Below are 25,460 nucleotides of genomic sequence, written 5' to 3' on the forward strand. Positions count from 1 at the left end.
TTCAGCATCTCATGATCGGTGTCTAAACAATCGACTTTGGATATGCTCATCAAGAAAATTCCCCAAATCCATCCAATGAATGCCTCGCTAAGTCGAATCAACGCTCAGTCATTGAATGAGTCTGTGAGGAGAGGGAAAAGAAGTACATGAAAAGAAATTGGTATCGCCCACTTGCTGTCTCCTTTGCTTCCACCGCAGCAGTAGTCGTGATGCTCGTAATGCTGGCCCAAATCTGCTCATCCTCTAGCTCTTGATTCACCTTCCAAATTCCAGACTCGGGACAATCACCGGTCCGTACTTCATGGGCGCAGAGTAGAGGTTTTCGTTCTGCACCATAAAGTCCACCGCAATGCTCAGCTTGCCGCCACCGTGGCCAGGCATAGCTTGACCAAAGGTGCCGTTCACGAGCTCAGGATCATAGGCTACGCAGGCCACATAGTTCCGTCGGCCCATGAGTCGCTTCATTTCACGAGGCTGTCCGTTGACGTCCTGAGTGAAAATCTCCATCATTTCCTCCTTCGTGTCAGAAGGGCTGTTGGTGGATCGATGGCCGTTGGCAGGCACATAAAGAGGCCTGTTGTTGTGGAGCAGTCGTAGAACATATCCAGGGGGCGGAGCATTGACGACGGCTGAGGTGATGATTTGGTACATTGTCTTGTGGTCTTGAAGTCGAGATGGGTCGTGGACCAGCCCAGCGCCGCAACAGCTGACATCTGGTTTGACCATTAGTTTTGGATTATAAAATGGGAAAGGCTTCAACTTACCTCCAGAGATAAATGTCATCCGGATAGACTTGTTGTGGGCAATGCCTTGAAGCGTGCGGATCAGATACGTCCGTTCCAGATCCTAGACAGTTGTCAGTAAGGTCCGAGGACTCAAGAGACAGTATTTCTTACCTTTGACTCATGCGTCCACTGATCTCTCAACTCATCGAGCATATCAATCTCCCCAAAAGGACTGAGGATACCGCTCATGAGGCCAGACTTGCCAACGGCTTTCTTGACCGAGTTGAAACCTTCTCCCACCATGCTCTTGGCCCCAACAACACCAGCCACAGAGCTGGTCACTTTGCCGAGCATGTTGAATGTGCCCGTCACCGCCTTTTTGCCAGTGGTGATGGTGTTTGCCAAAGACTCCACCGACTCTAGTCGCGGGTAGATGACAGGCACAGGAACCATCCATATGCAGTGTTGCACGCTCGGGGGCAGCATTGCAACCTTTGGAAAAATGCCCTGGTAGGTCGGACCAGCCATGACTTGGTGAGGGTTTCGCTCAGACCTGGTATCTGGTCCAACAACCACGACTGCAGGGCCCAAGTATTTGACAAAGTGCCACCCGGTTCCGCTGATCGTAAAGAGGTCTCGATCGTCGTTTACATTGCGTAGGATCTCGAGAGTGGTGTGGTGTTGGAACAGCAGGTACATCTCGATGCCAATGCGACCAATGTTCTTGAACATGTTCGAGAACTGCATGTACTCAGGATAGGATCCCCAGCCATCAAAGATGTCGTGGTCATCCAGTGTCAGAATATGAGGGATCTGAGCGAATGCCTCCCTGAGATGCGGCTGGTCAAAGTGGCTTGTGTAGTAATGAAAGTAGGCATGTGTGACCTCTTCCTCATGCCGTGCTGTCCATGGCGCGTTCTTTCTGTTCTCCTTGCCGCTCATTGCTGTCCACTGTTTGAGCAAGGGGATTTCCTTCCAAATGCGATCAGCATATATTTGATCTCCGAGCCCAAGTTGGACGTGGAAGCCTCCGCACTCAATGTGCTTTTGGAGAATGTCTTTCCACATGTACCCAATGCCACCAAGTTTTTGACGTTCGTTGGCACTGACGTTGAGGGCAAAATCATTGCCAGAATGTGCAATGAAGCGCCAGCTGGTCTCGTGTCGCCCTGCCACAAGAAACTCATATCGAGTGCAGCCCAGATGCGAAGTGACAGCGTATGTCCATTTTGCGGCGTGCTCATCCTCCATTCTCAAGTCAACATCGTACCTGTAGAAGACCCATCTCTGGTGCTTGTAGATTGCATTTGCTTTTAGTTGCCTTGGATTGGGAGACAAATCCACGCTCTGATGGATGTGGATCGTGGGAGGATGCGGTGCGTCCGTGACCAGGAGGATGGACCCAAGCCACAACCCACGCTCAATGTCCATATTGGTGTATCTGAGATAAGGACCGAAGTAGACGCCATTGGTGGGTTGGACCTTGTACACTTCTACGCCAGCCACTGGTGGAGGACCAGTGAATCCAACAGCTGTTGGACTCGACAGTCCTGCCATTCCAGGCATACTTTCATGGTACATTGCTTGTTGAGGAGGGAATCCAGGCGAGGCCACGGGCTTTCCAGCGAAGGTCCCCAATCCAGGGGAACCAAGAGGGTTGACAATCGTCCCTGTTGGAGACATGGGCTCACTCAAGTTGAGTGGCGTAGGACCTTTCGGAAACTCCCACTGCGTAGACTGAGTCGGAAGATGGATGTAGTAATACTGTCCAGAGTTGGGGTCAAGGTGAGCTATCCAGCCTTCTGGGAGCGGGGGTGGGGAAGCAGGACCTGGTCCTGGGCCCGGAGAGGAAGTCTGATGTGGATGTATTTGGAGGGGCGCAAGACCACTAGGTCCGGGCTGAGCCTGCTGTTGTGACTGTTGACCATTCTGGTGGGGATCATTCGCAAAAGCCGGATGGCCTTGGAGATTTGGGTCTGACATTACTGCGGGACCTCCCATCGAGTTTGGCGCCGGTGAACCATTGGTGCCAGCACGCTTCTCGTTTCCGTAACCTTGAGGAGCCTGCTGTTGCACACTGGAGTAGGCTGGAGGAGGTTCTTCGCCTATATTCATCCGCTGAAAGTCGTGCTCGAGCGTCTGCTCAACATTCGGTCTGGTCTGTGACGCGCCTGCCTGAGTCGGCGGGCTCTGGGCGACGTGGGCTTGAGGTATAGGCGATCCTGATGCGGGATGAATCTCAGACAGACCTTGGTACACCGCTGGTGGACCATGTGGTTGAGTGCCTGGCTGCTCCGTTGGCGTCCACGGTCTTGCTAGCTGTTGTTGCGGTTGGCCTGGAGAGCTAACCCGGTGAGGTTGGCTTGCGTACTGATTTGCGCGTTGTGCTGCCGCCGAGCCTTGGCCTTGGATGTTGTTCAGAGTCGATGCGCCAGCTATGCCCGCCGCGGCGTAGCGCGCCTCTATTCCGCCGCCAGGGGTCTGCTCAATGATGGGCGTCTCTGGCGGCGGCGGAGAACCCCTTTGAGCTCTTGTGGTCGATGTTGATGCAGTTGAGCTCAGGCGATTCACACCAGAGGGATTTGAAATTCTCAGGGTCTGGTTTTGAGTTGGTTGCGGCGGTGAGGCGGCTTGAGGCGGCGGCCAGTACTGCTGGTGGTAATCGGGATACGGGTTTGAAGTAGCTCCCGTTGGACGTTGGCCTGGATTTGGTATCTGTGGAGGCGGTCCAGAGTAAAGATCCTCTTTATCTGGAGTCTCGGGGCCTGGAGACTCTGGAAGTGGTTTCGGCGTGCCTTGACGCCTCGACTTATCGCCAGCTCTTGTCTGCGCGCTGGCTGCACGTCCTTCGTCTTGGCCAGAATATCCATAGCCAGCGATTGTGGGCTTGTGGGGATCATTGGCATCGAATCTTGTTCTGTTCGAACTTGAGCTTCCAGCGGAGGGCCTTCTGTAGGCGTCTTGCTGCGGAGTATTGTTTCGAGAGGGCCTATCGCGCTCAGCACCAGGAGTCCCGGTCCGTACACGGCGACCTGGACCAGGCGAAGGCGGCTGGAATGGCGGCCTGTCAGTGTCCGGGTAAGGTAGAGGACCAGTAGGCGGGCTTGAAGTCGGAGGGGGATAGTTGGGAACTGGCGGCGGCTGCGCAAAGCCTTGCTCCAGGCTGCTGGCCGAGGCAACGCGCGGCGGAGGTGAGGCAGAAGCTCTCTTGTTTATTCTCAGCGGGCCAACTGTCGGGCTGTCTGCTCCGTGGCTGGGCTGGCCCAAGAAGAGCTCCTCCTCAGGACGACCGTAGCGCCTTGGAGGGTCCATGGTTCAAGCAGCGCGGGCGACGAGCGAGGACTGGGATCCGAGGGGAAGCGCATGCACAGCTGTCAGGGTGAAGCAGGGTGTGGAATACGCCAGCGGCGACGTTGTGCAGCAGCAACAGTGGCGGGGTGTCAGTGACGTGAGGTTGTCAAGGCGGGATGGCAAGTGTACAGAGCAGGTAGGCTATATGCCAGGGGAGGAGGAGCTTTTTCAGCTGGGAGGTGGGAGATATGGTGTCAGCGTGCATTCGGACTCTTTTGCGGCTGCTCCGCGTGATAGGTGAGAGGGACAGTTACGCGCCCTGGAACTGGGTGCTTCGCTGGACAAGCCCGACGGCAGAGTGGCATGCAGCATGTAAGCGCGCGGCGGCGGGGGACCACCATCATCTTGTGCTCGCTCGCCCTGTTATTGGCCGCCGGTGCCATTGCCCCACGACCATCACCATCACCTGCATTTGACGGCCTTGGTTACGTGTCTCCTCTGGTGTACAAATTCCGACTCTATCTTATTATCTGGTCGACTAGACATTTCGCATTCCAACATGCCATTGTCCTTTCTTTCCCATGTTACAATAATGCGCTCTTGCATGCACTTGCAATTCACCAAAACTACCGCCCAAACCGCTGCTCTGTCGAATCCAAATGCGACGGCTATGCTGGTTCAATGCTTCTTGCGATCCAAAATCTAACGCTTGTCGTCCGGCTTGCGGAAGCTTCATTCCTCCCTCCTCACCGTCCAAATCGCGCGCTCAAGCCGGCAAACGCGTCAGGGCTCTGCCTCCCGCCCATCATCCCCGAGAAGTCAACGCTCTCTTGGCTCACATGCCGCGTCCCTCCGACTGCACCTTGACCTTGTTGTCCGACGGATTGCGCAAAAGGGTTATGGCTGCCAGCTTGCACTGCACCGGCCTCGGGACCGTTGCTCATCACCGCCGCCGGCATTGTTACGCTGCGTCTTGCCTGACCGTTTGGCAACCCCCCATCGTTGGACACATATGCTGCCGGTGGCGTGGGTGCGAGCTGAGGTTGGCCGTATAAAGCCAGAATTGAGTTCTTGTCTTGTCGGACTGGGTACTGCGTCTGAGGTTGGTAAGGGGCTTGCGCTGGCTGATATTGCTGGTATGCGCTAGGCGGGTTGGAAAAGCCGGCTTGTTGTTGGTAAAATTGCCCAGCGTTGGGATTGTATCCCTGAGGCTGCTGTGCTGCCCCTGTTGGCATTGACTGCTGGGGCTGTTGGAAAGTTGGCTGCGGACCCGATGGAAATGGCTGTGACTGCTGCATCTGCTGTGGCTGCTGATTTGGTTGGCCAAATGGTGCTGGCGTGTTTGTTTGTCCGTTGAACGGATTGTTCGGTGCTGCACTCAAGAATGGGTTTCCCCCTTGAGCCTGTGGAGAGGCGACACCATTGGTCTGGCCATAGACTGAAGGGTTGTGCTGTGGTGCGGCGTATTGCGGTGGGATTTGCGGTACTGGCGGCGGCGTGAATGTTTGGAGGAATGGGTTGTAGCTCTGCTGCTGGCTCTGGGATCCATGACCACCCGTGTGGTTCGGGAACAACTGCTGCGGTTGAGACTGAGACTGTCCAAGGCCCATGTTTTGAAAAGACTGCTCCAACGAGGGATGCGCCGATTGCGGTGGCCTGGCCGCAGGCAGGAACGGATTGTAGGAATTCGGGGCCGAGGCGTAAGATGCTTGAGAAACACCGGTAGCTTGCGTCTGGAGGGGGGATAGATGTTGTGATGATGATGATGGCATCATATCCAACCGGTCGAATGGATTGGTAGACTGAGTCGTCGATGGCCTTGTCCGACCAATTGAGAGGCCATTGACGTTGTCACTCTGCGTGGATGCCGGCGTCTGTACCCCCGATGGACTCCTGGCTCCTTCCCCAAGCCTAATGAGTGTTTCGACCGACTTCTCCACATTGCCATTGAGGCCCTTGAGCACGGTGGCATTGCGCCTCTCGTCTGGAAAGCCCATGTCCCTCAAAGCCGAAAGCTTGGCCTCGAAACTGTCTGCTGATGCACTTCCAATGTTGTGTCCGAAAACGCGGGAAGCCTTATTTACTCTCGGTGGTGAAGAATTGAATTGGAGACCAGGCGATCTAGGCGGACTAACCGGGTCCGATCTGCTCGAGGGGAATGTCGAAGATGATGCTCGAAGACCAAAGCCAAACCGATTCCCTGGCTTTGGGGGCAATGGAGGCGGACGGTCCTCTACAGAGCTCGTACTCCCCGTGTTCTGCCGCGTCGCTGGCCGCGACTCTCCTAAGGACTTGTGTTCGTACTTTTGGCGGAGAAAGCGCTCCATAGCACCTTCGACTTCGTCTACATCAATTGGTATGTTTGGCTTCACGTTGCCGGGATTGTACAACAGGTTCGATGTCACATTGCCTGTGCGCTTCATGCTCTGCGAGATGTTACGACCTGTCGGAGCCGTGGCACGGGGGACGAACGTACCTCGACTTGGTCGTGACTCCAGCTATCCATACTCAAGGACTTGACCTTGGAGATGTGTGTGCCAAGCTTGCGATGCAGCGTTGCGCACCGCATACACAGAAAGATCCCGAGCTGCAGTCGCGGGGCCATTGTCAGCCGTCCTGTTCAAACGTATACGGTTGTGTGGTGGCCGGCAAGCGAAGTATCATGATTGCGAGGAAGAGCGAAATACGGGGCATCTTGGATGGAACTCACACTCCAACTTGCCCATCCTAGTAGAGAGATCCAGATTAGCTTTGGGTTCAGAAGATATGCTTGGATTGGTGCCGGGGAAGCGAACCTGGATTGCGGGCGCCGCAGTCGGCGCACCTATCGTTTCCCGGCACAGTCTTGATGAGCTCTTGCAGAGCACGCTCGTTGCGAGCCTGCTGGCGCTTGCTGAGGGCCGAGGTCATGGTGTTGGAGAGGTGGTTGGGCTGATCGGAGATGGCGGCGAGGAGACGAGCTCAAGATTGGGGTAAACAGTCGTCAGGTAGCGCAGCAACCAGGAACAAGAGGAGCCAGCGCGCACATAGCGAAGAGAGGAGGTGGGGATGGTGAGCGACGACTTGGGCGAAGTGTTGGTAGCTTGTAGGAGAACCGGCCCATGGGCTGCCGCACCGCCATAGCACCGCTCGACATTGCCCCCAGCCCAGACCGTCAGGGGCTAGGTTCCGCATGCTAGCCTATGCCATCGACGACCCCGCGATATATAAAGCGCTATGAGCCGCCCCTTGATTGCTGCCAATGACACCCTCTCTGCTTCCGGCTACAGCGCTTCCCCACCATGCTCACAAGGTCGAGTCCCGTCAGGTCGTTTTGTGTTCCCGCAGCACAAGCACTTGTCGTCAACAGCATCATTGGCACATTAAGCAACAGAAGTCAAAGTTAAGCCTTTGCTAGCGGGTTTCGCCTGAACTCCGAAGCCATGTAAATCCCTATATTTGGAAGGCAGGCAGTGCGTGAGCCTGCCAATGCGAACTCAGCCAAAAGAACCTGCGCGACCTCTTCCTCTGGTACCCCAATATGACCGACCAGCTCAGGACATACGAGACAAGCGGTTGATTATGAGTACGTTGCCTTTTGAAAAGGCTGTGAATGTGTGATGAGAAAAGGGAGCAGATGGGGGGATCCAACGTGTTTTGTCGGCCGGCGTCGCTGCTGACATAAGCCCACAAGCGAATGTGCGCGGCTTGGCAAATCACCGTGCACTTCTTCCGAAAACTCTTCTTTCCTTCCTCGAGCAACAACTCTTCTCTTCCTACCCACACCACACACGCTCCAAACCCGCGACGCTGCTCGCTGCAGCTTCTTCCACGACGTCTGAATGACAGTTTGACCAGGCCGAAATGAGCGGCCGTCCGAGACGTCAACTGAATCATTCATTCATCGAGACGCCTTGGCTTGGGTATCTTACACACCACGATTTGCCTGCCTGTCGGTTCTTCCCTTGACCTTCAGGCATACTTTTAATCAGTGGAAGAGAAAATATGGCTTCTAGCAGGGCCTCGTCATCTCCACACTGCTGCCTTTTGAGATCCATAAAGCAGTTAGTACTAATCACACGACAAACATTTCACGCGGGTAATAGGGTGTTGTTGTTGGCTGCAGACCTCAATCTTTTGTTGTCCGGATCAAGGATCTTCCGGTTCGCATCAATGCAATTTATCTTACTTGAAAAGACCTTCGTCCTTCTGTTCTTTCTGGTGTCTACCCCTCTGATGCCTTCGTCAATGAACCTCGCTCCATTAAGAAATCACCTTCAACCGCTCTCAACATCAAAGCCTTGTATCGCTAAGAGTGGCATTAAAGTCGTACTGAGCGGTTGATTGAATGCGGTCCATATGAGTTCGACTTGTGCTTTCCGCGGCGTAAAGTCTTGCTGCTCCTGTCTCGCTCAGCTCTTTGGGTTGCTCGCTGCTCAATCCACTGACATTCTCTACAGTCAGCCTTCGGCTTATGACTCCAGCTTTAATATTCCTCTTTGATTTACACAGACAGACAGACAGACAGACAAGTAGACCTCTGGACGTGTCTGACTTGAAGGAGAAGGTCTCTCCCAGCTCTCGACGCAAGAGAAAAACTATGAAACGTCCATCAAGAGCTTGGAAGTCCTAATCAAGTACGTGGGAGAAAATTCACATAAAACATCCTGCGACGAAGCATCAGCAGCCAAAGCTACGCGTCGGCTACGCAAGAATGCTCAGAATCAGCACCACAGCCAATCTTTGACACGGAGCGAGGCTGGGAGTTGGGACGAAGTCTCAAGGCCCACGTAGGATTGCTGTTTGATCAGCGCTCAGCCGATATCCGAGTTTGATTCCCCGGGCATGCAGCGATGATCACGTGACCGGCTAGGACGTCTGTCTACCCTCCAACTTGGGCCGTCTCTCCCTCCCTCATTCGCAGACCCTGGGCGAAAGAAAACGGAAAGTACACACTGACTGCGCCGACTGCCTCAATTCATACCACCTCCCTTCAGCGTTCGTGGACGCAGTCAGCTGCGGTAGCCCGCGAGATGAAGGTCGCGAAGCATATTCAGGAGGGTAACCCGCCTTTGCATATTCCAAAATACACAATCAGCGGCAGTGTTGAGTCCGCATGAAACATCAAATCGCACAGCCGCGCACCGCTGCCATCGGTTTGAGGTTGCTCGATGCTTTACAGCGATGCGCAAGCGGCTGATCGACTGGCAGAGCAGCAAGGCCGCCTCGCCTCCATTCCACAGGCCCCCTAGGTGGATCTCGTGCTGCGATCGAGTCACATACTATCGATGCCTGATTCTGAGACCTGGATTCAATGTAGATTCCTTTTTATCAAGATTTGTGGAAGCTGGTTTCTGGGGCTCATCTGGTGCTGCAGTGCAAGTAAAGGAGAGTGTTGTGTTGGCCGTCGCCGCCCCAGTGTTCGATGGCGCCATCAGATTTTGGAGGCCTCTTTTCTCAGAGCACTGTCGCCTCACTCCGCGTTAGTAGAAGGCTCGATGCTATTCTTGGAGCGCGATCGATTACGAAGAGATGCGCGTCCCGAAGAGCCGCGCTTCATGGGCCACAGAATCCTGGCACAAAGCAACCACGGACAGGGGAAACGGAATCCGCCAAAAAGTTCTTAGTTGGTCATCGTTTACTGGTACTCTTGGACGCACGAGCGGGCAATAAAATATCCTCCGTGGAAAAATGATGGAGCTGCTGCTCCGAAGCCCATCAGTCCCGCCTCGTAGACATCCAGTTAGGATCACTTACCCACATTCGAGCCGCGACTCCATGACTTGTCCATCGGTGGGCAACTTCTATGCCATGTCGATACGCGCGCTCCCTGAGTAGTCCCCACAGCCATCTTTTCGGAAGTTTGGACTGCCACTCCCGTTGACCACTTACAAGTTTGTTTGCAGGGTGGATCGAACCGCCTTTCGCCCATTGACCCTCTTTATTTCTCCTCATCCATGCCACCTACGCAATATGGAGCCCCGATGTACGAGTCCTCTCGTCTGATCACTACCCCTGACTGGGAGAGCGACATAGAACCAGCAAATGGGACGAGAGAACTCTCACCGACGTTGCATACCATGCCCTTCGCGCTGGGAGCTATCATATTTTATCATCCAGTCGGCCGACATGATGGGCCCCTTGCGGGACCCTTCGAAAGGGCCGGTCCCCCGGGAAAGCTGTCACTGGTTCCTTGAAGTTAGCTGCAGCGTTCTAATGGAGGAGGCAGCCGCTCATATCCTTCTTGGGCAAGGAACCCGTCTCTTGACTCTGACTCTTAAAAGGCCAGCGCATCATACCCACCCACAGGATTCCTTTTTATCATAGCTAGCCGCTTCCGCGCGCCATACCTGCGAATAGACACGCGCGTAGCGGATCATGAGGGGCCCAAGATTACCGGTGAGTCTCTTATGGTGGTGAGCAGATGGAGACAGTGAGTTGGCCATTCTGATGGTCTCCGATCTCATCCATGCTTCTGTCAAATGTTGTTTGGGTGGGATCGAAGTGGTCTGTTTCGCTAGGACCCAAAGCCGGGCGTGACACTTAACTATCACATTTGCCAAAAACCTCCGTGCCACCCGATTCCGAGATCTATTTCTAGCCTTGCCACAGCGGTCCTTTTGATTGTGGTCTTGTCAGAACTACAGGTCGTCGCATTGTTTGCTTTGTGTGGTTTCGGAGGGGTTGCATGGACGGCAAGCGTGAGTTTCGAGACGTCAGTGGGCGCTCTGGTCATGTCACCCAGCTGGTTGTCTAATTTCCTTTGCAGTGCGTACGGGGACGGCAAGAAGAAATGTTTAGGCAGCAGACGAGGAGGGTGACGGTTCTTGTCACCGAGTCTGTCTCAACTGCTCTGCTGGTGGGGACGCTTGCCGCTCTTGCGCGTACCAACTTCATCGCCTGATTGGAGAGGAGGATGGAAGCCATCCTTTGTTTCCTTTTTACTTGGCAGTAGTTGCTGACCATGCTCCGCGAGAAATCCAGACGGCAGGCTCATCTTGTGGTGCCCACGACCTTTGGATGCCCCTGGAAGCGCCTCACGGCGAAACCAGAGCGCATGGAAAGCCGGACCGGAAGACAAACCATGGGGCCTTTTCTGAGCCTACCTGTTCTATAAAAGCTACTCCCAAGTACTCTCAGCTCTCTACCAAACAGACTATCCTCAGCCGTCTGCAGTTCGAAACGTCCAACTCTTTTCTGAAGCCACTTCATCTTGCTCCAGCCTCTTCCACCTTTTCTCAAGCCAACATGACTGATGAGAGACGTCAAGAACAGAACAGAGAGAGTCAGCGCGCCTCTCGTAAGTGCATCTTCCGAATCGTCATGAAAACCGAGATTGATATAAAAACCTCAGGGCAAAGGAAAAGGGCCAAGCAACAACAAGCCAAAACGGATCACTTGAACAACATACACGCATACGCTGCGTATGTTCCAACAGATCCAGAAAAGCTGAAGAGCAACCAGCATTCGGTCCTGCAACGTCGTGACTGGATCAATGATGTCCAAGCCGAAGAGGAAGAGAGGGACAGGATTTGCAAGATGCTGTCCCAAATGTATTTCGGCAATGGGGGACCTCGTTCTTTCTAAGTCTTGTTACTGCTGTAAGTCAGCTCTGTCCTCGAGGGGTCTGCTCCCAAGTCTGACGTTACAGTTCTTACACATAGTCGCTGCCAATAACACTTCAAAGCTCTTAACGGTACCTGCCCCGCATGGCGAAATCACCCTCCTCCTCGGATTCGCGTCTGTTCGATCGACTCGGTACATTTCGGAAAAGGTAGCGATGGTTCTGGAATATGGTCTTCTGGTCCAAGCTAATGTGCCGGTTACGGGGGATTTGCCTTGCTGTCGGCAACGCTCGTTTCTTTGCTGAAGTACTCGACTCTCCGCTCCCTTTTGTATCATTAACTTTTTTATTTTTTATCTGTTGTATCATTAGACTCAGCATCCTTCGCAAGAAAACACCATTTCTCATCATCGCGGTCAAATCTTTTGACGCTTCCTTGGAACTTGTGTCCTGCACGGGTGGTCGTCAAACAGCAGGCCCAAACGCCCGGGGCCTGGATCCGGTATCGATCTGCAGAACCGCATGGTCGTTTTTGTTTTTTTTTTTCTTCGCGCCCTGCTCTGCGCAGGTCTGAAGAAGAATTTTCGCATAATTTTTGCTGATCGAACGTTGGGTACTGATGCGGTTGTCTTTTTGCTTTGTGCTTTTTTCTAATTTTCCTCTCCTTTGTCCTTTTCTTTTTTCTGTCCACGCTCGACGGACCATCTGCCTTCGGCCGCAGTAGCAGTCAACAGCCAGTAGGGAGGCAGCCACAGGTGCAGAACTTGTTCGTACGTCTTCGAATTTCTTTTGCGCTTTCTTTTTAAAACGCCACTTCGGACAGACAACGCTGCTGGGCTGCTGGCTGCGATGCTGTGCCCAAACAACTCGGACCACCAGTTCGACGGCCATCCGCCCCGCGACCCGCGCAAAAGCAAGACACTGGCCGTTGACTTGGTTCAACCAGGGGATGTCCGGAGAGTCGCGATCCGTGACTAATTCGATCCGTCTCCACGGCTCCGTCAGTCGATTGATGAAGAAACCAACCTCGGTCCCCGCTGTCTTGAAGACGATTGTCGTCAGGGTCAATCAGCTCCGGCCCCGCAAATATCGTCGGGTAGTAGTACCGACAGCGACCCAGCCTCACTACCTCAACGCACATCGTCAACGGTCGCTACCGAGTATGGCACAGTATTAGCAAAAGAGTCAGGGCCACGAAAGCGATTTTGTTCCCTCTCAGCTTCGGGGGGTGGGCAGACCATGCGCCGCAACAAACATGCCCACGCCGAAGCAACTCAGCCTTGCGCGCGCAATTACCGAGCCAGCTCTACGCCGCAGCTGCACCTGCAACGAGCAAGTCGACAGGACTGACAGAACGAAGACCGCCGAATCAGCAAACGCAGGCGGAAACAACCGGGATTCGCCAGAGATTATCGGCCAGTGTCGTCACCAGTCAAATTCAGCAGCGGTGCCTTTTGCGTCGACGGCGCTGCCGAAAGAAGATGCGGCTTAAAAACTCGCAGCTGCTTCGCTGCCCACACCTGACTCAACAACGCACGTCTGCTCAGTCTCCCCACCCCATTTCTGCGGCGCGGGCTCAGGTAGAGCCAGCAATCCGGAAACGACATGGGCGGCCGGCGTCTGGCGGCCTCTCTTTCGCTCGAAGCGCAGCGCAAACGATGCACCTCCACGTCTTTGCGCGGACAGACGCGGACAAGCGCGGCTTGGTGGCTGAATTGCATGCTCCAACCATCCGGAGTATTGCTCGCGGCGACTGTGGCGAGGAAAGAGCGAGATACTGATAAATATCGAATCGCCTGAGGGGCTGCGACTACCGGCTAACTACCTGCTGCTGAGCATACGGTCATGTCCAGCTTTCGGTCTGTCCAGTCGGTGTCTTGATCCACATCCGTCTCCATGGCCTCCTCCACGTCTCAGCCAGTCCCAGTGCGTGGGATCCAGGACCTCTCTCTGCACCCAAACACGGACTCCATCATCTACGCAGGGTCTAGGATCACGTACGATGTCAGCGGCTTTTCTTCAGGCGCACGGTTACAGGCAGAAAAGGGCTTGCTGGACCGAGAAAAAGCATTGGGCATAGACTACTGCGGCATGAGAGCAACGACCACACAGGATCCCGCGACATGTCTTGCCTTTTATCTTATGGATGGAGGGTTGGTGAAGCTGTCCAAAGCTCGCCTGCCTCTCCAATGCGCCTGTGGCATGTCCAAAGAGGCGACTGCGTGCAAGGTAGGTGGCATGGTCGGTGCCCGCCCGAATAGAATTCGCCGCTAATCAATGTGTCGACAGCATATCTTTTGGGTCGTCGACAAGTTAGCTCAAGCTGTAGTTCAGCCGGCGGGTATCAAGCCACCAGGAATTAAACTCAGCCAAGACGGCGCAACCTTGGGTGGCCAGTCCATCTGGGTATTTTTCTCAAAACATTTTGGAGAAAGCATTGATAAACTGGCAGTGTCGCTCAGCTGGCCGGTGGTCAAGCCCGAGCAGGAACGCGAGAAGTGGAAGACCAATGAAAACCTCAACGACCTGATGTCCGTTTTCGAGCCCCATCAGACATCACCAAGGGACTTTGTCGACCCCGACCATTTTGGAAAGGTGCCAAAGGAGTCGGCCATTTTCAAAAACTTCAGCAGCCTCGTTGTGCAGGAAGCGATGCGCAACCCCCGGTTCAAGAGTCGGATGGAGAAGATCATTGACGTCGATGGTTTCTGCGGCCAAGTCTTTCTGCAGAAGATGGAGGCCAAAAGAAAAGACATCTGGGACCGCTTCGCCAACTACAAGAAAAATGGTCCGCGGGCCAATGAGGACTCCTTTGGCGTGGTCGAATGCGCAGAGTGCCTTCGGGAGCTGGCCGATGAGATCCATGAAGGATACCAGAAACGCATCTTCAACAAATCGGATGCCCTGGGACGGCAGGTCGCTGAAATCCTCATGAGCCTGCTCGAGGATGTCGTTTCCAAGAATGAAGACGCGTACCGCAGGCTGAGCTGGAATCGACCGCGTGCCGACAATGAAATTATCCAGGACAGGAATCTTTACATTCGGCTCATCAAGCAGCCAGTGGACGAAGACGGCGACGAGCTCGACGACGACGAGCAATTTGTACTCGATGAATTGAGCATGATCAAAGTGGATCACTTGAGGCCCTACAAGAGCAGGCTCGAGGTCATCGCGGCCCAGATCAAGTCGCACGGAGCACCGGGGACTTACGTGAAGAGGCTAGAGGATATTGTCTATCGGACTTGACACGGCGGAGGTGCGTGGTATCACATCCATCACGTGCCGGTCGCAAGCCTTTGTTTGATGCGCATTTCGAGAAGACTTCTCGAAGGAAGGAAGCGGAACGTTGAGTTTCCAACCCCGGGCGAGACGTGTGAGAGAGCTTCAAGACCTGGTATGCCGGCTGGCTCCGCAGCTGCCAGATGCTAATTTTGTCCCTTCTCTCGGAACTTGGCTGTACAGTAGATTACTAAATGAATCGCAATGAATTCGGATCAGTGCCGTAGGAAGTAATCAAGGAGCAGTCGTGCTGACATGCGGTGCACGGATTGACCGTGGCCCAAGGCATAAACATGGCGATGCGGGTTGGTCCATCCCCAGATGCAAGTAGTCTATTTAGGCTGTAGATCTGTTTCAAGCTCAGCACACTCCACACTGCCGAATTAGGTAAACAAAATAGCAGATAGTCCCTGGCTGCGAGCTACCGGCGGATAGGGTGAAGATGGACAGGGTCTGCTGACGGGCGTGGTCCATGGCTGGACTTGTGGGGTTATCGAAGAAGCATCCGCGGGTCCTTTGAGCTTGCCAAACTCTGTTCAACCCACGAGCCCAGCAAGGGAAGTCTAAAGAGGACCATGGGTCCGGAAGGTCACATGACCAGAGGGGTCCACCGGCTGAGCGGAAACAAAGGATTTGCTCCGGCTCGCATATCTAGCAGGAACATGGGGTGAGAGGGAACGGACGCAAGATGACCGAGAGCGGCATGTTTGAGGTGGCGGCCGCGTTTGGTAGTTTGTCGTTGGTCGACTCGTTATCAGGGGCGTCGTGGAGCAGCACACTGAGTCGAATGAGCGTCGAACCACCACCATAGGGGAGGTATGGGTTTCCAGAATCGGCGATGGCAGCCGCATCGAAGTTGAGCAGGAACTATTCTCGGCCGGAGGTTTGGACAAGCTCTGACAAGACTGAGTAGGCCAAAGGCTTCCGCGGCGGCCGCTCCCAAAGTCTACGTCAAGTGGAGGTTCACTCGCTGCCAATGACGACGAGGGCAAATGCGGTGCTTCATCAAACGACCGGATCAGCGCGGGCATGCATGAATTGAGGTGTAGGTCGTTGCCCTGGTAGGCCGTGCTAGTCAACAAGCCTGGGGCTTGTTCGGACCGCGATGCAGCACAGGCGTGGCATGCAGGGGGAAGCCAAAGACGCCATGTTCGTGGCCGTCGTGGTGCAGCGTGGCCCAGGGTGACGTGAAGGGCGCGAGGCTTGAGCGGCAGGGCTCGCTCATGGCGTGCACTACCGTCGAGCTGTGGCAGGCAGATTGGCAAAGGGTGGCAGCGCGTACGAGGGGAGCGGGGAAGACTAGAACAGCAGACGATGATGATGGTGTGCGGCCACTGGGCGAGGACGCAGTGTTGGTCAATGATCCCCTGCTCCATGAAAACGCGGGGAGCGCTAGTCCCTCCTGGTTCTGGCGCCAGAAGACTGCGGCCGACTTAAGATTGTTGCCCTCACTCGTCCTCCTCTACCATCTCCTCGACATCTTTTCTCCTCCACCGCGTCCTCTATCAGACACACGCTCCACCGCTCTTCTCTTGTGTGACCCATCACCGCCTCTTTTCTTTCATCACTCCAACCAATTCTGCTGCAGTCCCACACCCTGACGTAACCACCGTTGCGATTGCCTATCTGAGCCCCTCCATCCTCCATTCCACGCGCCTACAACCTCCGCCTCCTCCTCGACCTTCTCCTCCTTCTCCTCTCTCTACAACCGACCACTCTCCTCTTCATCACATCCAAGAATCTCCGTCTTTTGACACCATGTCCGACTCCAACAACTCGCCTCCCCGCTCGCCGCCTCTTCCTGAGCGTCGTCGCTCTTCCTTTGCGGGCCTGGCTGACATCTTCGGCCGTCAGCCCAACGGCCAGCCTGCCAACAACCAAAACTATCAAGGTCCCATCACGGCGGCTGCCGCTCAGGCTAATCGCCGTCGGCTCTCAGTCACCACGCTGGGTCTCTCCGGCTCTTCGCCGAATACGGCTTCGTCCTTCACTTCCGAGAGGAGCCGTGGTGCAAGCATCTCCTCGGCCACATCGGCGTCGGTCAACGAGAGTCCCTTTGATGATGACGACGTTACCAGCCCCTCCCCAAACAACTTGCCGCCCAATTCGCCGTTCGCTCGCCGACTGAGCTTTGGTGCTCAAGCGCTGCGAGAGTCGCAGCAGGGAAACAGGAGCGCAAACGCCAATGGTAGAGCCCGCCCTGATCCTTCGAATAAGTCTTCTCCCCCATCTGCGAACTCTACTTCCACGAGTGCGACCAAGGGTCGAGGTCTGTCTTGCTCGCTGCCCAGCACGCCTGAAATCCCCGAACCACAATTTCCTTGTGCAGTCCCTCACCCCAATATTTTCTTACGCCTCGACCCTTGTCCCCAAGTCGCTTGCTCCAAGACGTCATGCGATCCACTTGACTCATCTGCTCTGCTTGCATCATTCTGACTCTCTCCAGATGGCTTTAGTTTTGCCGAAAACATGCGCACCCGTGCTGAGCGACACGCCTCCATTTCCTCTGCCCCCGGTCGAGTCTCTCCGCCCGTGCACCAACGCGCCAAGTCCGTGGCTACCATGGAACCACCTATTCGCGAGATGCCCAAGACTGCCAAGGCCCCCGACGCGTTCCAAGAGCGCATCCTCAAGGGCGACTTTTACATGGACTAGTGAGCCCTCTGGGTTCGACTAGCTGCTGCAACCAAGGGGCCCATTGCGAGGATAGCACGGCAACACCACAACGCTTATCGTCGGCATGATCACTGTCTTACAAACGTTGCTTTGGGTTTTTGTGGCACACTCGACCATCGTCGCCATCGTCAGTCATTGTTTTGCACACTCCACGGACGGAATTTTCGTGAATGGCTGAAAATGCCAAAGGATACTCAGGAAGATCACTCCTGTTGTTGTAGCCAGATCCCTGCAGCCTCAGCCTCGCTATGCTGTGCTACACCAGGTTTCCCTCTCGACTCACAACCTAGCGGAGCTTTTACAGCCTACCTGCCGCTAGCAACGCCACTCGTCCTGACACTAGCAAGACGGTCCTCCCCTGCAGCTGCATTGCTACAACACTAGCTTTCCAGGACAGCCACGTTGACGCATCCCAATCCCCTCTGAATTATCACGCACAATATCAGCCGGACGGCGCTTCAAGGAATCAAGGGTACGGCGTTTGAGACTGGTTTTTGTCCAGTGCCTCTTCGGACAAGGCTCACCAGGGACCAATGGGTGGTTGGGGTTATTCATCGCGGACAGATGGACCTGGTGCGATGGCCTTCTTTTCCCGAGCTTGCATGAACGACGGAAGGCACAGTCCTCTCTTCTCTCTTTATTTCCTAATCAGACCATTGCTGAGGTCTTTTTCCTTAATCGGTTACGATGCTGGCTTGCTCGGTCTGGGAAACAAAACACTCATGCAAAAGTTTGCGGCTCTGACATGGGCGCGCGGGAACGGAAAACTTTCGGCGTGGGATCTTTTCCTTTGTTTCCCGTCTTTTTGCTTCCACTTCTACAAGAGACTGTTTTAACGAATGGAATGGAAAGGTGGAAGAATACTACCGGACAGATTGCTTGTTTCATGTGCGTCTTTTCGGCGTGTCTGGCTCGACTGTACTGGATTGCAAAGGCACTCTTACTCTGTTTCGTCCATCTGGAGAAACGGCTGCGGTATTGTCTGCCTGGGGGAGTATTATTGCTTGAATGGAGCAAGTCGGGAGTGGGCGAACTGACAGACCTTCGTTTTGACTTTGCTGAGCGGCTTGCTATTCGATTCTCTGGCCGTAATTTATACTAGCTTTGAAACGAAGGTTCTACCAATCTGCTCGATGGTCTTTGTCGTAAGTGTGAAAAGGATGTGATTCTTCATCGCGAGATTTTGCTCATCAATCTCGCACAATGCTTTGACTCGATTGCCGGTTACAAACAAACAGTCTGTTACCCGAGCGAAGCAAGAGAAAACGTAACCAGTGGTAGCGAGATCATCAACAAACTGACTCCAACTTTCCCCCCACCGAAGACTTACTTCCTCATGACTGTACTGCTGCACCGCCGCATCCCTTGGATTTTTGGGCTTGTTGGGGGCAGGCTGCCGTGCGAAGTAGGTATATAGAGACGGCCACAGGAAGGAGGGAGACGAGAAGGCATCGAGTCTTCATCACTGCTACCCATAGCTTCGCCTCCTTGATCGTCAACATCAACAAACACCATTGACAAAGACGAACATTCAAACTCCATCGCACTCGGTCAACAATCACAAGCACAAGCACAACCACACATAAAGCCACCACCACCGCCGCCGCCGCTTTCAAAAAAAAAAAAAAAAAAAAAAAACTTTCCAACCACAACACACAACACAACAACATGGCCTTCGTCTCGGGCCTCTCCACGTACCTTGCACCGGCGACAAGCGACGCGAGCGCAACCGCGGTGACCGCATTCGCGTCCGTGGCGACGGCGCTCTGCAGCGTCCTCTTTACGCTCTTCGTCACGGGCTGGGCGCTCGATTTGCTGACGACGAAGAGGGGGGGCGAGTATGATGGGATGGCGTGGGGGAAAGGGAAGGGGAAGGGGGAGGGAGGGAGGACGAGATTGAGATAGGAGGGAGGAGAAGATTGGGGGTGTGATTTTTAAGGTGGGAAGGATTGGGGATGTTGGAATTTTGGAGTGTCCAGGGATTTCGTTGCTCATCTGCATCATGGTTCGGTTCGCCATCTTCACATGAAGAGATTACGCACAGTTTGGTGAATCCAACATGATTGGTGTGTCATGGGCTGGGATGGAAACGACTGATGAGGGTTAAGAAGATGAAAACTACTTGAAGGAAAAAGGCGGAGTGTGACATGCGAGTGTGTTGGTAGACAGGCATACAGACATGGCTTAAATGCGATGTTGAATCGAGCATAAGCGAAGTGGGATGTGGGCAGTGAATGAAATTGAGAATGGACTGCTTCCAAGGAGAAGGGGTATAGCGAAGGACTAAAGGAAGGGTATACAACGCCGACACCCCGAGCCAGCATCTCCAGCGCCTCCGGCATGCACCCGATTGAGCAAAGAGACCAGAAGGAAAGGAAAGGAAAGGGAAGGGAAGGAAGTAGACGATGGACGCCGCAGCTAACACCGCCATAGATCTCTCCAGCGCCGCCAGGACCCGAGAAACGAGAAACATTGAAAAGAGGAGAGAGCAGAAGGGAGAGGGGACGAGGAAAGAAAAGGAAGATGATGACGCCGATCCACAAAGACTTCTGGACAAATGACCAACCAATGAACCGCAAATTACATCCCTCACGGTCACCGCAGCCACCAGCGGTCATCTCACTCCCCAAGTCATCATCCACCAACGCCAACAAACAGACGCCCCAATAAGCGGTCAAAGAATGCTGCCATGCCTTGACCACCGCCCCCGCTATTTCTTTGAGCAGACACACAAATACCGACCCTCCCACTCACATACCGCGCCGTCTCATCGCCCGCCAGCGCGCCGCGCAGAGCGTCAACGAACGTTTGTGCAGGCGCATCCGCGAAGGGAGGAGGAGATGGGCGGTAGGAGTGTGCGAGAGGGGAGGAAGACGAAGACGAAGGCGAGGGCGGTGGCGCAAGAGGGAAATTCGGAGACGAGGAACGAGCGGGGATGAGCGGAAAATACAACGCATGCGCTTCGCCGTAGCAGGCGCGGTAGAAGGCAAGCAGCTTATCGACGGGGTCGGGAGACGAGTCTTGGGGTTTGCGCTCCGCTGCTGCCGCTGCCATCATGGCTGGGGGACGTTCGGGACCAAAAACGGGCTGCTCTTGCGGTGCATCATGGCGTGCGTGGTACGCGAGGCGTGCAGCGTGATACTGAACGCTCTCGCGCGCCATGAGAATAATGGCCATGGTGGCCACGACAGCCGGGAACGCCCTGTGCTTCTGCGGGAGGCTAGTTTCGTAAAGGAGCGTCAGGGTTTGCGAGAGCAGGTAGGATGCAAGAGCGGGTACAGCGGCGCCGAGCTGGCCGCGGATGAAACACGGTGTTGAGGTGTCGGACAGGCCACAGGCGATATTGGCGTTGATGAATCGTGAGAAGGAGGGGTTGAAGTTTATCGAGGGGTCGAGCTCGGTGATGTCGCCGACGTGGACGAGGATGAGGAGTTTGAGGGCGCGGTGCAATAGCTTCCAGTGAAGCGAGTGCTGTATGATGTCAGTTGGAGACGACTGGTGGGTTGTATAGGGAGCGACGGACTGTGTCAAGACTCCGATAGAAATGGTAGACATGCTCAAAAACTTGCAAACGAGACCGAAAAAGGGGAAAGCTGTGAATGTATGCTGGATCGTCGACTAGATATGAGAGGTACCGATTGAGAGTGCGATGAAGGCGATCCTGGTCGATTGAAAATGCTGGAAAGACGCTATGAGTGTGAGTCTGCGGAGGCGCTTGATCACCGCGAGGTGGCCAGGGGTAGACGAGATGCTCGTGAAATATTGGCCGAACTGGATTCGCATCCATCATGCAGACTTGAACGGGAACAGGTGGACCATGACCAAGTCGGATGTTAAGCTCATAGATGGTGGGATCCAAGGGGTAAACCTCCAAAAACGATTCCAACGGCCTTGGATGCCAACTTCTGATATCTACTTCAAGTCAGCCTCCATGACCAGCTGGCGCGCATCTCGGTGCGAAGCAGTCCGCGGGATATGCGTTGGTCCACGACACAGGGTTGGAAAATCAGAATAGGGAACGCGAGGTCGGTCCTGGATGGTTTCCACGGCTTCGATGCGATGGGTCGACAGGGACGGAGGGGGAGGCGGGAGACGAACCAGATAGCAAGCTCGACGAGATGTCATTCAAATGCCAGTCGCGACATGGAGAGTGGACGAGGTCAGATCCATAGTACTTGAGGCAACTTTGGCAGGGAATACCGGCGTCACACTGCCACGGTCAGAATGATGCAAAAGTTATATAGGTGGAAACAAGTACCTTGAACTTGCGGCGACGGCAGTTCTGGCAGGCTCCAATTTTTCGAAGTAGGGCAGCAGACTTTCTTTGCTCATAATTCAAGGGACCTTTGCGACCACGGGTCCTTTTGGGAGGCTCGACATCTGGCTTGACAGTGTCTGGTCTAGCAGCATCGCCAGGTTGGAAGCAATGGACAAAGTTGACAGGCGTGGTGAAGTCATCGAGAACATCAGTTTGTGGTGAGGGCTTGTGACCCACGTCATCTGCATGGCTGTTTGGCAACTCTGCATGACATCCTTGTGATGCAGAAGAAGCCAAACTCATCTGATGGAGAGGCGATGGGGACGGTATACGACTTTGATGCCGTTCCCTCAACGACGTGAGGTAGCGATAATCAAACGAGTTGGCAGAGATGTGGGAAGAGTTGTATGAAGAGCCATAGAGAAGGCTGGGCTCAGTCGGGAGAGAGTATGGATTTGAGGCCGTTCCTGGTGATTGTGGGATCGGAATGCCCCCCGGATGTTGATCCGACATGTTTTCATCCACTAGTCCACCATGGCGATTGCCTTGGAGTACAGCAACATGACTAAACGGCTCAGGGTCGTGATGTCGATTGTACATGAAGTCTTCATTTCCATTGATAGGTAAGAAGCTGCCGCAACAAGTTGCAGCGGCAGAGCCCAGCGACGATGCGCCATTGGGCTCTTGCCCCATGAGATCAAAGTTGAAGTCGAAATCGAAGTCGGTGTCGGTCTGGTAGCAAGCAGACATCGGGTCTGGAGGCATCGGACAGTCCTCTCCTCCCCCGATTCCCAACAAGCAGTCGTCGTGATCGTTGCTCAGACGGACTGGAGAGTTTTCCCAAATTTGATAATGATCCGACAGGATGTCCCATTCAGACGAGTGCGAGTAGTGGTTCCCGTCCATGATGGAATATGCAGGCTTGTTGGTGTCAGCAAAAGCAACACAATATGATTGGTGGGGGCATACCAGTATATCAATTCAATGCAAAGTAGGTACCTAAGAAATGAGAAAGTAGCCGAAAGTCAAGAATTTATTGTACGAAGGAGTGCGGGCTGGAGAGGTTGAAGCCAGGCAGGAGCGGAGACTCAGACACAGATGAATCGGAAGGCTTTGACTTATAGGACTTCATGACAGTCTTCTCTGACGTCGCAGAAACGCCTATCTTCTCGACATGTGCATGCAACGGCCGGGATCGGATGGCGTTGCCAGCGCAGATGAAGAATGAGGCTCTACTTGACCTATTGAGCTCGAGAGAGCGAGTATGGCGGTGTCCCCTGGTCACGCCGTAGGCGGTCTCTGCGAACGTTCATGCATTATGACGGGTGGAGAGCACCTCCGCTCTGCCGAACCTCACCGGCAGGCCGTCGGGCTGTGCAATGTGATACTGCCACCCTTGCAGCGTCAGCGAAAGATCCCCATTGTCCAACGGTTTGCTTGACGTCGTCACTCCCATCCTGCCGCGACCGGACCAGCTTCGGTCGGTTCCGACCTTATCAAACACCAGTGCCTTGTATTGTGTAGCACCTTATCCTCGAAACATTGCGCAAGATGGGAACCAGGCGAAAACGACATGCAGCATGTCCACGCTGGCAGTTGCCTTCACCGAACTTCCTGGTCTCTCGTCTGGCAAGGCACAGCGGATCCTGTTCCGGAAGCAAGGCGCGATGTTGTCCTCCAACTCGCGCAGGGCTGCGGGTAGATGTGGCTGAACTCGGCTCTGAGCATCCGGAGGTCGACAAACTGGCCAACTCAGCAGCGCGACAACTGGGGAAGGCGGAAATGCTGCCATTTGGTTTCGAGAATCCGTGCGAATGACGTAGGCGGTTTGTGGTGATCCATGTTCGCTGAGATTGTTTTGACTCTTCCTCTCCTTATATTGAACCCTTCAGACCTCAAGCGAACAAGTGACTTGAGGGAACTTTCGGACTATGGGAATGGACAGGTACTTGTAAAAGAGAGCTTAATGAATTGACCAATTTGCATCATCAATGGAAACAGTGCGGCCCTCTAAGTGGCTGTCCACGCTGTCAATCATGACCACGCTGGCCCTCGCCTACGACTCCACGTAATCGGAAAAGGATTCGCCGAACATATAGCGGGGAATGGTTGCATGTGACCCATAAGCTGCCAAGGCGCACGCGAGCCTTACGATGGAAAAGGAAATATGTTTACCATGATTTGCGCAGAAAGGGACGGGATGCCCGTAAGTCAGCCTCGTCGAAGGCTTGGACCCCAACTTCTGACCACAAGCGACCGAATTCCCCCGCTATGCAGTCATGATGGGAGTCGTCCTCCGAGGATACTGGTTTGAACGCGCAAAAAGAGGTCTCTAGAGGTTGGACTTGCCTTATTAAGATGGCTGATTGCTCTTCTCTTTTGATTGGAGAAGATGAACCAGACTGGGTTTGACGGTCAGCTCAAGCAAAGCAATCCCCTACGCTGTTGAATTCCGGGAGACCGCAAGATGATCGGATTCCTTGACCGAGACATCTCTCATGTGCTCAGCTGTCATGGGATATCGGCCAGGGCGCCGATTTGACGATTTTCTTTGCTCTTTCTTGGATATGCAACTATTGTTCACGCTCAGCTTCGTCCAGCAAAGCCGCGACAGAAGACCATGACGCATTGGCCAGGAGCGTTGGAGAGCCGAACCAATCCCAGAGCACGTCAATACGCTGACCTCTCTTGCAGGTGTGGATCCCGAGAAAGGTACCCACAAAACCCCAGATTGGAGTTCAGCCCCTTTGAAGGAGAGCATACAAAGTCAGGCGCCGTAACAGTGTCCCCCTGAGAAATGACGAATGCTCAAAGTTGAAAATTGCGAGGACCAGAAATCCGGCTTCTTGCCATGGCAACATCCGCGCCGTTCTGCCTTGTTGGTCCTTTATCTGCCTGGAAGGACCGCGATGATTTGGTTACGTCAAGATTTGGGTTGTGTTTCGTCACCCGTCCACACTGCTGTGGTCAGGGGAGGTGTCCAACCATCTTCAGCGTAATTGAACCTCCAAGTCTATAGGATCCCGTGGTGGAAGGGTGCATTTACGCCCCAGTCGGCGACCAATAGGAAGAGAGACCAGGGCCTGGCTTTATCGGCGACAACACAGCTGTATTACCATGACACCAGGCGATTGTCGCGGCTCCTATCACCGGAGTGGCGTGGTGATGGCAAGCGTTGAGGCCGGTATGGAGGAGGTTGGTATTGGCATGCGCGCATGGCTAAGGTGGTCGCAGACGGCCGGGAATTGGTTTGTTGTTGGGACTTGGCTTTGGGGCGGCGAGAGGCCGTCGGGAAGATGCAATGGGCGAGTTTAAATTGATATTCCGCGCCGGAGCGGCATTGAAGGCCGAGGCGGTAGAAGAAGTCGTGGCCCATGTCTGCACCCTGTATCTACCATTTGAGGAAGTGTGAAGACGCTTGAACAAGAACTCCCTGAATCCCTTGGAAGCAAAGGACTCGGGCAATTGCTGCCCCTTCCGCCATGAACACAGACTTGAATGCTGTCTACTCCACTTTCTATACGACATGAGTTCTCCCTATTCTGCTCCGCGTGCCACGACTTTTGGTACCAAGACTCGGGAAGGTGTCCTCATGATCTGAGCAGGGTCCCAGACGCATGCGGAGCGGGCCAATCAGCGGGCTATCAAATTGGGCCCCTGCGATAGTTCAACGTAATGCTACCGCTAT

The 25,460-nt window shown here is 54.3% G+C and overlaps 8 protein-coding genes across 8 annotated transcripts; 3 read left to right on the forward strand and 5 right to left on the reverse strand.

Annotated features, from left to right (window-relative positions):
* Positions 1 to 255: 255 nt before the first annotated feature.
* On the reverse strand, positions 256 to 4,037 carry BKA78DRAFT_350210 (uncharacterized protein; the record flags this gene model as incomplete). The annotated part of the gene is made up of 3 exons (XM_066890948.1): positions 256 to 713; positions 765 to 846; positions 897 to 4,037. 3 exons carry the CDS (start codon positions 4,035 to 4,037, stop codon positions 256 to 258), a joined length of 3,681 nt encoding a protein of 1,226 aa, XP_066748189.1.
* Positions 4,038 to 4,425: 388 nt separating this feature from the next.
* BKA78DRAFT_306807 (uncharacterized protein) lies at positions 4,426 to 7,175 on the reverse strand. Its single transcript, XM_066887810.1, has 4 exons — positions 6,812 to 7,175; positions 6,727 to 6,743; positions 6,493 to 6,603; positions 4,426 to 6,442 (listed from the first exon to the last, which is right to left on the reverse strand). Exons 1-4 carry the CDS (start codon positions 6,924 to 6,926, stop codon positions 4,763 to 4,765), a joined length of 1,923 nt encoding a protein of 640 aa, XP_066748190.1. The 5' UTR covers positions 6,927 to 7,175; the 3' UTR covers positions 4,426 to 4,762.
* A 6,280-nt stretch (positions 7,176 to 13,455) lies between these two features.
* BKA78DRAFT_350213 (uncharacterized protein) lies at positions 13,456 to 14,805 on the forward strand (the record flags this gene model as incomplete). Its single annotated transcript, XM_066890949.1, has 2 exons — positions 13,456 to 13,788; positions 13,849 to 14,805. The coding sequence occupies 2 exons, from the start codon at positions 13,456 to 13,458 to the stop codon at positions 14,803 to 14,805; spliced, it is 1,290 nt and encodes a 429-aa protein (XP_066748191.1).
* Positions 14,806 to 15,103: 298 nt separating this feature from the next.
* Positions 15,104 to 16,405, reverse strand: BKA78DRAFT_84409 (uncharacterized protein). Its single transcript, XM_066893842.1, has one exon. The coding sequence runs from the start codon at positions 16,212 to 16,214 to the stop codon at positions 15,402 to 15,404; it is 813 nt and encodes a 270-aa protein (XP_066748192.1). The 5' UTR covers positions 16,215 to 16,405; the 3' UTR covers positions 15,104 to 15,401.
* Positions 16,406 to 17,594, forward strand: BKA78DRAFT_84426 (uncharacterized protein). Its single transcript, XM_066893843.1, has 2 exons — positions 16,406 to 17,107; positions 17,285 to 17,594. The coding sequence occupies exons 1-2, from the start codon at positions 16,597 to 16,599 to the stop codon at positions 17,491 to 17,493; spliced, it is 720 nt and encodes a 239-aa protein (XP_066748193.1). The 5' UTR covers positions 16,406 to 16,596; the 3' UTR covers positions 17,494 to 17,594.
* Positions 17,595 to 18,078: 484 nt separating this feature from the next.
* Positions 18,079 to 18,754, forward strand: BKA78DRAFT_84430 (uncharacterized protein). The gene has a single exon (XM_066893844.1). The coding sequence runs from the start codon at positions 18,260 to 18,262 to the stop codon at positions 18,614 to 18,616; it is 357 nt and encodes a 118-aa protein (XP_066748194.1). The 5' UTR covers positions 18,079 to 18,259; the 3' UTR covers positions 18,617 to 18,754.
* Positions 18,755 to 19,465: 711 nt separating this feature from the next.
* BKA78DRAFT_84481 (uncharacterized protein) lies at positions 19,466 to 20,067 on the reverse strand. The gene has a single exon (XM_066893846.1). The coding sequence runs from the start codon at positions 19,985 to 19,987 to the stop codon at positions 19,586 to 19,588; it is 402 nt and encodes a 133-aa protein (XP_066748195.1). The 5' UTR covers positions 19,988 to 20,067; the 3' UTR covers positions 19,466 to 19,585.
* On the reverse strand, positions 20,068 to 22,893 carry BKA78DRAFT_84480 (uncharacterized protein). Its single transcript, XM_066893845.1, has 5 exons — positions 22,742 to 22,893; positions 21,773 to 22,693; positions 21,613 to 21,724; positions 21,038 to 21,426; positions 20,068 to 20,985 (listed from the first exon to the last, which is right to left on the reverse strand). The coding sequence occupies exons 2-5, from the start codon at positions 22,676 to 22,678 to the stop codon at positions 20,149 to 20,151; spliced, it is 2,244 nt and encodes a 747-aa protein (XP_066748196.1). The 5' UTR covers positions 22,679 to 22,693; positions 22,742 to 22,893; the 3' UTR covers positions 20,068 to 20,148.
* Between the last annotated feature and the right edge of the window lie 2,567 nt (positions 22,894 to 25,460).

This window comes from Phyllosticta capitalensis, assembly GCF_038381095.1.
Source record: "Phyllosticta capitalensis strain CBS 128856 chromosome Unknown BKA78scaffold_2, whole genome shotgun sequence".
NCBI classification, from domain to species: domain Eukaryota; kingdom Fungi; phylum Ascomycota; class Dothideomycetes; order Botryosphaeriales; family Phyllostictaceae; genus Phyllosticta; species Phyllosticta capitalensis.

Bases quoted from the DNA above. Each gene is read 5' to 3' on its own strand.
- BKA78DRAFT_306807 (XM_066887810.1), bottom strand. From the start codon at position 6,926: ATGACCTCGGCCCTCAGCAAGCGCCAGCAGGCTCGCAACGAGCGTGCT. The intron at 6,443-6,492 runs GTACGTTCGTCC...AACATCTCGCAG, and splicing joins GGAGTCACGACCAAGTCGAG to AGCATGAAGCGCACAGGCAA.
- BKA78DRAFT_84409 (XM_066893842.1), bottom strand. From the start codon at position 16,214: ATGGAGCAGGGGATCATTGACCAACACTGCGTCCTCGCCCAGTGGCCG.
- BKA78DRAFT_84426 (XM_066893843.1), top strand. From the start codon at position 16,597: ATGTCCGACTCCAACAACTCGCCTCCCCGCTCGCCGCCTCTTCCTGAG. The intron at 17,108-17,284 runs GTCTGTCTTGCT...GACTCTCTCCAG, and splicing joins GAGTGCGACCAAGGGTCGAG to ATGGCTTTAGTTTTGCCGAA.
- BKA78DRAFT_84430 (XM_066893844.1), top strand. From the start codon at position 18,260: ATGGGCGCGCGGGAACGGAAAACTTTCGGCGTGGGATCTTTTCCTTTG.
- BKA78DRAFT_84481 (XM_066893846.1), bottom strand. From the start codon at position 19,987: ATGTTTCTCGTTTCTCGGGTCCTGGCGGCGCTGGAGAGATCTATGGCG.
- BKA78DRAFT_84480 (XM_066893845.1), bottom strand. From the start codon at position 22,678: ATGGACGGGAACCACTACTCGCACTCGTCTGAATGGGACATCCTGTCG. The intron at 21,725-21,772 runs GTACTTGTTTCC...TGACCGTGGCAG, and splicing joins GCCGTCGCCGCAAGTTCAAG to TGTGACGCCGGTATTCCCTG. The intron at 20,986-21,037 runs GTCCGTCGCTCC...GACATCATACAG, and splicing joins TCTATCGGAGTCTTGACACA to CACTCGCTTCACTGGAAGCT.